Genomic DNA, 11,204 nt, shown 5'->3' with positions numbered 1-11,204 from the left:
TCGGTACCAAATTAAATAATAATTATTTAACGACAATTTTCTCACAAGCATTATATAATATTATTACAACAGGAAATAGTCAATCGAAATTTCAACTGGAACATTTTAAATGGAGCTCTGTACTGTTTCCTGCACGCAGAACACCAAAAGGATTCTTAAATGAAGATCAAAAATGTCCATCATCAAATGTTGGAACTATCATGAACCGTCCCAATGTAGGGACTGACCCCCATCAAACCATCCTTCTCTTGATGGTGAACAATTATACCATCATGGAATGTTGTTGGCATATCAAAAACATAATGGAAAATGTTGGAGGACCATCAAATGATGTTGGACCCTCGTGAGACACACATCAAAATTGCTTGACTTGGGTTGCTTCTTAAATCTATTTGTTTTTGTTAAAAGAATAAAATAAATATGTGCTGCAATAATATAAATGTGAATTGTAAAACAATTTTAATGTAGTAACCAAAACTCGAAAAATCACTTCGCATTCGATGCTAATTTTTCTCAAGTTCCAGAAATCAGTATTTTAAACGTAGGCTTAAAAAAGACAATCTAATGTTTTTTTTTATAACCATCGTTGAACAGCCGACCCAATTTTATTGGGTTTACGACTAGTCATGCCTTGTCATTTTGAACCCGATCCAGAACACAAGGGTCAAGTATTGGGAGAAATTTGTCTTCGTAGAGAACTTTTTGAATGGAACTCACCCGTTACATGGAGACCACGAGATCCTCCCACGGTTAGCCTCACGGCAAGTGAACTCTAACCCGTCTACCACTGAGGATATTTCACGTCAGCACTGTGGTTCGTGCAAGCCGGATACGCAATTCGTGTTGACCCGTCATAGCCTGGATTCGCATCATTGGAAGGCTCTATCCCCTGAGCCATCCCGTCTCTCAATCTAATGTATGCAATCATGAAAAGATAAGAAATTTCCTCATCCATACTTACAGGCATTGCCCGGGCTGTTCACAGTATCCATGTTCAGCATGACACCCTTCTTTACACACAGCTGAAAAAACAATATTCATTTTTAGACAGTCATGACATTGTTCAACAAGTGAAAGCCATGAGAGATGGCCATTGCTCCAAAACAGCATAAATGTTCATTTTATTTAAAAAGAAGTGTGTAAAAAAAAGCGTGGAAGCATGTCAAAGTAAATCTCCATAAAATACAGGGCCAAATGATTAGATGTAAAATCATTATTATCAGGTAAATATTATGCAACTTATGTGTACTGATCTGTAATATAAATTCGACGATCGGATGAATTAGACGATATATATAAATATTTATTATATCAAGCTATTACATTAATTAGATCGAATGATGAGTTTTAATAATGACTTGTTTTGCACGATTATATTTGAACACGATTCGTGAGATATCAATGCTATACAGGAGCGTAAACAAGCATCCGAGTGAAAAAAACTTTTGATAATTTTACATGGAATGCGTCTAATAATAATATGGCTGTATTCAATGTTCTAAAACAGCATTTTATTTAAACTTTGCAAAAACCATGTCTCCAAAAAATGTATAATAAAAAAAAACTAACCTTGTTCACAGGTCTCCCCCTTCCATCCTTCTAAACATATTTTTTCTCCCTTCTCGTCGCAGGTGTAATGTCCGAACTTGTCATTCCTTGCCTTACAGAATACTGTACAGGTGCTGTTGTAATAATAAGGACCGCACACCACTCTGATACGGAAATTGATCTTGGCCGCACTACCCCTATAAACTAGTGTATGCCATTCTGTACTGGGTAGAATTATTCCAGAATATACTTTGCGTTCAATTATTCCTGAAAAAGAAACATTTCCAATTAAAGAAGTGAACACTTAACGACCTTCTCGGGTCCGTTGGGGCCGCTTGACAGTGATGTACAGGAACTCATTAAAAATCAAATGTAAATAGGTGTGCGAATTTTACACTTTATTTAGAAACATTTTCCCCTGTGGTTATAGCGAAACACAAAATCATATAAATGTGTCACACATGTGTTTGTCGTTGGCACTCGACCCTTTTATTGACTTATAAAAAATTCGGGAATGGAAGACTTTTGGAAATTTATTTTTGAAATTCCAGTGTCCATTAAGACAAATATCTTTTTAATAAAATTGCAATGCGTTGGCTGTTGGACCACCCAACGTAGACTTTTTATAAAATTAAAAGTTCGTAAATACCGAGTAAAATACCAGAATGACTGAAAAGAATTTAGATAAAGTCAATGTTGTATAATTTTATCAGTCATCAATTTTATTAAAGTGTGCTTATTTTTATGTTAGAGAATAGATAAAATAATTTAAAATGCACTAAATTAAGATCTTTTAAACTTGGAAAAAGAAAGATGTTTCAGACTTCGTTTTAATTTAACGAAAACATTTTAAAATGATATAATTCTTATAAAAATTTCAATCTCAATTAAGGGCTGGAAATACATTACTGGGAAACAAGAAGCTGTCGTAGATTTAAACAAAAACGTACACAAAGTTAAATGTTTTTTTTTTTTACACCCTTTCCAACCCATAAAATATCTTAAAAGGGTTTAGTAAAAAAAAAAAAATGTTTTTTTACTTACGGAAAGCATTTTCATTCACACTATCCAATGCATCCAATATGAAAGTAAATGATCTCTGAAATATTTAAAAAAAAAAATATCACAAATGAATATTTATAGACATAGCATTTCAACAAAGATCATAATAATAGTTTATAATCGGGTTTTCGAATTGTAAAACTTACATCTTAACCGCTTCCCTTAATTATATTAAGAAATAAAAAAATAAATAAAAAACGTATTTTTTTATTTTATTAATAAATACAAGAAGCTAAAACGAAACACAATTTACAAGTTCTAAGTTGAAATTTTAATTTTAATTAATATGTGTAAAAAAAGCAAACAAACATTTAATTTACCATCACGAGTTAGCTAGGGAAAATGAGAAAAGTTAAATCACAGTTCTTATGATAAACACTCAAAGTTCCCAAAAGCCAGTGAAATGATTTTAACCGTTCATTCAGCAACCATCGTCCCATAATCTAACAGAAAAACTAACAAAGAAGACCGGCCTAGTGATAAAACAGAACACATTCTGGAGATATTTGCAAGTTAACTCGGGACATTTTAGGCCACCAAAAAAAGATTCAATATTGAACCTTTTACTATAGGGAAACCTTATACAGTCAGACCTCGATATAAGGTCACCCTAAGGGACAGCGCAAAAGTGACCTTATAAGCGTGGTGACCTTTTAACCGATTCATTAGCAGTTCGTAACTAAGCACGTAAATAGTACACATTAAGACTTTTTAAAAATGTTAATACAAATGAAAACGATCAGCCATAAATTAAATGTTTAACTCAATAAATTTTAACAGAATTAGTTAAGAATTAAAGAAAGTTAGATTTAAAAAAAAAAGAAATTAATTTACAATAAAGCNAAAATGTTAATACAAATGAAAACGATCAGCCATAAATTAAATGTTTAAGTCAATAAATTTTAACAGAATTAGTAAAGAATTAAAGAAAGTTAGATTAAAAAAAAAAAAATTAATTTACAATAAAGCTGCTTACAAATTTCCTCAAAGTGCACATACATACATTACACCTTACCTTACTTAAAATAATCATTTATGCAGGTCTGTCTTGTTTTTGGTTTCATTTTTTGAACAATATTTCTAGATTTTGTAACTTCTCAAAATGTTACTCAGCTCCCTCATGATTTGTAAAAAAATTTCGTATCACATTTATTGAATTGGAGGTTTCCACATGGGTTACAGCTACAGTCTCAGGATCACTGTCGTTGTCCTCACTGTCCACAACTTGTGAAACGATTTCAGAAATTGTAGCTTGTTCGTTGGCTGCAACATTTTCCTAGAACTCGAAAGGTGTAATTGCCTTGTAAGGAAGTTAAATAGGCTTTTGTTAGAAAAGAACTTCCCTCGCTTCAGATAAAAATGACCTTATAAGCGATAACAATTTTTAAAACTTGACCATTTATCCAATATTTTGTAACAAAGAATTCCTATTCAGTGAGCCGGGACTTTGGAAAAGTGACCTTATATGCGGATGACCTTCTATCAAGGCCTGACTGTAATTATAGGAAAACTAGAAATTGTTTCCAAAGTTGAGCCACATCTCAAGTTGTTATCCGTCGTATTAATTTTATGGAGGGAGGTGGAACTTTACTATGTAGAGAGAGGATTACAAATCGTTCAGATTTAGTAAGTATGAAAAAGTTCTCTTCTCTATGCACAGTTGTGGCGTAACTACCACTACAAATATTAAATACCACTTCACTAGTATATAAGACATCTTGAGGCTACCTTTTGATAGATGAAGGTTCCCCACACTGTCTAAATTCGCACTCCATCTTCAATACTCAGGTGACTTTATTGTTTGGACTTGTCTATCAACTGATTAGACGATATAAATTTGACGATATAGAATATTTATGATATCAAGCATTATACTAATTAGAACAAATGATTACACGCACTGTAATAATGACATGACTAGATTATATGCAATATTTTTATATTTAAACATACATATTCGGAAGATTTTTTTTATAGACTTCATATTTGTATTTATTTTCATTACAATACACGAACGAGTGAAGACCTGTTAAAGCCGATTAAAAACAGTACAATTATAATCTTGCATTGCGTCTAATAATTTGTCCAGAATGTAAAACATTTTACTAAACACTTTTTATTACGTTATTTGGAGATAAAATTTGCCTGAAGCTATAAAGTGCAAAGTATATTTAGAAAAAAGTTAGTTCACACTTAACAAAAACATTGTTTAATCCACCTTAGATTTCAACTTGAGTTGTGATTTTCATTACTCGAGGGGTACATGAATAAGTGCTGTCGGGTTCATTCAATAGTACACCGGGAACATAACTTTTGAAGTACTACAGATGTTCTGGGAAAAAGGACAATAAAACTAAAAACGTATCGTGTCGAGTCAAAGTAATTTTATCAGTAGTATTCGCCTCTGCTGTCATCAAAAATTACTGGACGTTTTTTTTTCTTTTTCTTTTTTACTCTTTTTCAAAAGAAAACTTAATTCGCCATTTAATGAAAATTAAAATGATTTTGACTAAAGTTATTGAGCAAAGTTTGTTTAAAAGGGGCAAAAAAATAATTTTTCTTTCTGATTGTACTGAATGAAATTCGTTGAACTATCGTTCAAATTTTTTATAACTTTAACACTAAACATACCAACACTTAATATAATACCTGTCAAATGACCGGGCTTTATGCTTCTTGATTGAACGTATGAAATATGGATGTTAGGAAGGAAATAAGCTAAAAAACACTTTATTATAATTAAACAAAACACAGAGAATAAGATTTTTTAATTCAACCCATTTTTTGCATGTATCCATTGTACATTTTCCGAAAACATATTTCTTCTAATTATTATTTTTGCTATATTTATACTTATAATTATAAGAATTATAATTTTTTATAATTATTCTCATAATTAATATTATTTCTTCTCAGAACTTGTGCTGTTTTGACTGTTTCGACATTTTTCTGGGTAAAAACTTAGTTAGAAATGATGTAAAGCTATCTCCATTCGAAAACAATAGCATGTTTTGTAATTAGTCAGCTGTTCTGCATCGAATAATATTGAATACAGTATATTTTTAATTCTTTTAACAAGATTTAATTCTTAGCTAGCTGGCAATAATTTTCTTCCATTGAAAACTTAACAATAATTTAAAAAGGAATTTTATTTTGAAGGAAAACATAAATTAAAGTACTAGAACAATTGATTAGTATATTAATGGAAAAGTAATATACCTGGTATCGTAAAGAATAAGATTTTGAGAAATGCTAAAATTTAATTAAATAGTTGGAAAAATAATTTTGCGAAACAAGCACAGATTTAACAAATTTATTTTAAGATTAAAACGGTGTATAAGACGTTTCGAAAGATGCTTCAAAATGTTGACTACGTATTCGCATTAATAATTATAAAATATATATAATGAAGAAATTAAATATTCCAAATAAATGCATACGTTTGTTTAAATTTATTATTTACTCTACGCGCGCTAAATTCCTCGTAAGTTAACCACACATAAAGATTAATCGTCCCATTTAAATATTTCTTCATTGTCGCCAAATTATTTTTTTAAAAATAATTAATTTTTCTCGACTTCTACCAAATAAAAACTGTAGAAACTTTAGATTTTGCTATAGAAAAATACGTAGATGGTATAAAAGCTTCATAATTCATCTACAATTAAACAAAATAATAATTATTAAAAATTATTTTTTGCTTGAAATTATCTTCGGGTAAATGGGTTTTATGAGTGAGTGCATTTTTTTAAATTGCTCAATTATTTTTAAAAATATGACTAAAAACGCAAAAAGTAAAAATAACATTAAGGGGTCCGAACTTCATAACAATGGAACATAATTTAACCTATTACATAACATATATTATATAAATATAGAATATTTATTTTATCAAGTATTATATTTGTATATTATAATAATTAGACCCAATTATTAGACTGTAGCTTTTTAATAATGGCATGTTTTGGACGAGTGGCTTTTTTATTTAAACATACATGTCATGGGTTTTTATTCAAGACTTCCTTTTTGTATTTATTTTTAACGTATTGCAAAACAATGTAAACCCATTGATATACGAACGTAAACAAGTGATAAAATAATTTCAGCAGCGGAAAAACAATAAGGCTGTATAGAGTATCACCTGATAATTAAGACTTTGCAAAGAATCTTAGAGTGCGTGTAATAATTTGACCAAGGACTGTATATATATAAATTAGAAATACATATATAAAAAATATATATATAAAATAAATATATAAAAATGTATAAATAAAAATATATATAGAAAAGTATATATAGAAAAATATATATAGAAAAATATATATATAAAATAAATATATAAAAATGTATATATAAAAATATATATAGAAAAATATATGTATAGAAAAATATATATATAAAAATGTGTAGAAAAATATATGTAGAAAAATATACATAAAAATATGTATAGAAAAAAAATATATAAATATATAAAGAAAATATATGTAGAAAAATAAGTATAAAAAAATCTATATAGAAAAATGTGTATAGAAAAATACAGCTCGAAAAATATATATAGAAAAATATGTATAGAGAAATATATATAGAAAATATATATAGAAAATAAGTATAGAAAAATATGTATAGAAAATATGTATAGAAAATTATATATAGAAAATATGTATAGAAAAATGCATGTAGTAAAATACATAACAGCAATAAAAATCATGAATGAACTCTTACCGTCCACCTGAATGTAAAAGGTAATTTTAGAATAACTTCTTTGGAGGGTTGAGATTCTACAGAAAATGAATTTGCAGCCACTACTTCAGTAGACTGATTACCAAATGTGCAGACGCCACTTGTTTTCACATCAGTTTGGTATTCTTTCAGACAAAGTCGGAAGGCAGTCTTACAGGGCAATGGACAAGACCCATCGTCCGAGCGGAAACCACCGCAGCAAGAACCATCCGCCACCTCACCCCTGTAGTTATGTATACTCAAGATTTGTAGTTCAAATGTACCGAGGGCTGAGGATGAAGGCGGTAACATCACCAACAACAACAACATCAAAAGATAGTTCATCTCATATGCAATGAGGAAGGTTTGAAAACATAATCCTTTGGAGAAAAGTTACTTTTATAAAATATTATTTTTTATTCGAAAGAGTGAGTCATTTTTATTCTTTTTTTAATTTTAAGACTTCAGCAAGTGTTATCAATCCATTTCATGTCGTGTTATTTCAATCCATTTCATGTCTATGGCATGTTAAGAATGTCAGTAAGCTACAGTACAATTTGCCATGCCGCCCTATTCAAACATGCCATGTGTATGAAACTAACCAGCTGTCTTTTTTTTAGGAATGGTTTCGAAAATACTCCTTCAAAATGAAATGTAATATAATTTAAGAAATGAATAGGAATGAAACTATTCTAAGAGAATACGCATGGCATTGGCTATATTAATAGTAGCGCTATATTAAGTCACATTGCAAGACTTCATAATAGTTGTGAAAGTGAAAAACGTGTAGTGCATAGTGCGGAATGAATATAAAACCGGTGATAATTTCGAGCAAGGTGTACGGTGGGGGGTTGCTGTAGAAATAATTGTCAACGATCGCCAAGCTTCCAGAGATTCTTTTGTCGCTGTATTGGGGGGGGGGGGGGTTTTNTGCTTTTGGAGGGGGGTTGGGGAAGTTTGTGGTGTTCGTAGAGTTCAATGGAAATTCAATAGACCTTCTGTGAATAAAGTTTAGAAGAGTGTAATATATCCAATGATATTCCGATTTTTTTTTTTCTCTGTTAGCAAGTTATTGTAAAAAAAAATTATTCCATTTCTAACGATTAAGATAATAAGTAGAGAGTGTTTTTGCTGCGTACAGTGTATTTTTTCTAAAATATATATTTATTTTTTCTTTGCGTATTGTTTTATTTTTTGTGTTATTTATTTCCTTATTAGCTTATTTATTTATTTATTTTTTTTTTTTACTTTTATTTTATCTCAACAGAATTTTCTTAATTCTGTAGAATTTTGATTTATGGATTATTATGAAATCAAATTTTTTATGGTTGGAAAGTCGTGGAAAAAATTATAAAGTCCATTTCTAAGACGTATAATAAAAAGTGTATGCAATATTTTGGCTTGAAATTAATAATTTAATATTTTATTCGCTTATTAAATGTTTTATTTATTTATTATTTTATTTATTTCTAAATAGAATTTTCTTCATTCTATAAAATTTTCTTAATTGATTTCCCAATTTTGTACAATAAGCAAGTCATGGAAAATAAATTATAAGGTCTAAAAAAAGAGGAAAGAAGGAAAAGTTTGTTTTTTGTGGAAATAAGTCTTTCTGCCAAACATTTTTTTTAAAAAATTTGCTATTATTATTTATTTATTAATAATTTTGTTTCGTAAATCATTTAACTTCATTAAGTCATTTGTTTTCAACAATTTAATTTTATAAATAAATGTTTATTATTCTGTTTTATTTGTTAGTGTTTATATTGTTTTATTTTATTTCGTTATTTATTTATTTTGCTTTCAAAATAAAGGAGTTTTTTTTCTTTCGATAGAGCTTTTATGAAGTATTTTGCAGTAAAAAAAAAATGAAGACCTGATTAAGAAACTTTTTGCGAAAAGAAATATTTCTAATGCATACAATATATATTTTTTAATTTACTATTATTTATTTTTATATACATTTTCCTTATTTTCATTTGTTTTCCTTCTTTTTTTAATTTACTTCACATGTTGAGGTTATCATGTTTTCACTATTACAAATTCTCTAAACTTGAAGAAATACCGTGAAATATTGCAAATAAAAGGTCATTTAAATGCATATTTTAATAGCTGAAAAGAGTCATTCAATTTTTTTTCCTTCCTTCTAATGAATGTTTTCACTAATATATTCCAAACTGTCATTCCCTCGATACAACCCTTTGCGAGAGCTCTTTTAAATGTAGACAGTCAAACCCCGCTATAGTGAACAACTCCCGGATAGAGAGAACGAAATGTTTGCTACACTGTCTTATTTTTGTGTGGATCAAAAAAAGAGTTTTTTCTGTCTTCACTTTTTAAGAAATATTTTTGAAATGTCTACTTCAAAATAAATACAGATTTTTAAAACCATCAATGTAGCAACAAGCATATTTTCTTGTTTGCTTCATTACTGAATGGATTCAGCATTCAAAAAAGCCTCCATCTTCCTCCATCTGGACAAATGCTTCAAGTCAAAACCAATGAATTTACTACTTTTATGCTGACAGGTTTAAAAAGCGAAATAATTATCGGAGGAAAAATTATCGAAGAGTCAGGAAATGTTTCCATATCTGATGTGGGCTCATCAGCTAAAGAAAAAAAATTTTTTTTTTTTTTTGTTCTTGTACGCAAGACGATGAGTCATAAAAAATAAAACACATTTTTGTTGCTTTAGCTTTCCAGTCATTTTTGTATTTCATTTTATTAGTCATTTATTTAAATAATATTTAATAAAAAGGGGGAACCATTAGTTAAAATTGGTTGTGGAACGGATATAACGAAGTACCGGTTTTAGTGAACCGAAATTTCGTTCCCTTGAAGGTTCACTATAGCGGGGTTTGACTGTATTTATTATTGAAGGAGGAAAAAAAAACACTTAGGAAATCGACGATGTCACTGAAATAGTATTTTGAAACCAAAATATTATAAATTCAAAAAGCATCGTTTAAATAAAATTGACGTAAAGTTCTAATAATTTGTAATGATCGTGGATTATATAATATGGCTGTATTTGCATAAACTGCTCCTATATCATAATCAAATAATCCATTTTCAATGTATTATGTTACGATTTTAAAACTATTCATGGATTAATGCATAAAAAAGAAACTTTTTAAAGGAATTTGAATGAAAACCCTCCCTTTTCCGTTAGAAAACTGGTAATTATTTTGATTGACAACTGTTCTTTACAATCAATATCTTAAAAATGCCTCAAGTATGGAATAAGAAAAATTAAACGCATTCAAAACTTCAAAACGAAGAAGAAACGCAAATGATAATCACCAAAGCATGGGGGACAGAGAAAAACAACAGATCTTAAATAGTTCAGAGTCCTAATAGACTGAATTCATTTCCTTCAGCAGGTTTCGATGCTTCACGCCTCGCTTTCTTCAGTAGTAGTTCGGATTCCTCGAATAGTATTCGTTTTCCTTGATTACGTATTAATTTGCAGCACCCATTCAGAAATTTGTTTATCTTAAGTTTCGACAATTGAAACATAAATGCTAAAAGTCTAAAAGAAAAAAAAAAAATTATTATTTTTAAAATATTATTATAGAATCATTAATTTTGTCTTTTCTATATTTTGAACCATATCATGGGTTAGATAAAAAAATAAATTGGTTCAATATGTGAAATTCTTAGTTGTAGTTTGATAGACAGTTTATATTATATAGTATACTATATATACTATACAGATATACAATTATATGTAAAATTTTAATTACTCAGGTGATACAGCGCTTTATTGTTTTTAAGCTGACTGTTTCCACTTGTTTACGTTCGTGCATCAATAGGTTAAAATAGACGATGTATAATATATAAATTTGACGATAGGATGGGGGTTGGGGAAGTTT

At 29.1% G+C, this 11,204-nt stretch overlaps 1 protein-coding gene across 1 annotated transcript in view; it reads right to left on the bottom strand.

Moving 5' to 3' along the window:
- LOC107436622 (protein jagged-1b) overlaps window positions 1–8,195 on the bottom strand; it is a 40,865-nt gene extending 32,670 nt beyond the window's left edge. The window contains exons 1-4 of the mRNA XM_043051008.2: window positions 7,333–8,195; window positions 2,593–2,647; window positions 1,570–1,815; window positions 962–1,022 (exon numbers count right to left, since the gene is read on the bottom strand). Coding sequence (XP_042906942.1) covers window positions 962–1,022; window positions 1,570–1,815; window positions 2,593–2,647; window positions 7,333–7,674 — 704 coding nt within the window. The 5' untranslated portion in view covers window positions 7,675–8,195. The remainder of the gene's footprint in view (window positions 1–961; window positions 1,023–1,569; window positions 1,816–2,592; window positions 2,648–7,332) is intronic.
- Between the last annotated feature and the right edge of the window lie 3,009 nt (window positions 8,196–11,204).

The sequence above is a fragment of the Parasteatoda tepidariorum genome, chromosome 3 (genome assembly GCF_043381705.1).
Source record: "Parasteatoda tepidariorum isolate YZ-2023 chromosome 3, CAS_Ptep_4.0, whole genome shotgun sequence".
Classification (NCBI taxonomy): domain Eukaryota; kingdom Metazoa; phylum Arthropoda; class Arachnida; order Araneae; family Theridiidae; genus Parasteatoda; species Parasteatoda tepidariorum.
The sequence above is the reverse complement of the archived record's forward strand: the minus strand, read 5'-3'. Positions and strand labels throughout refer to the sequence as shown.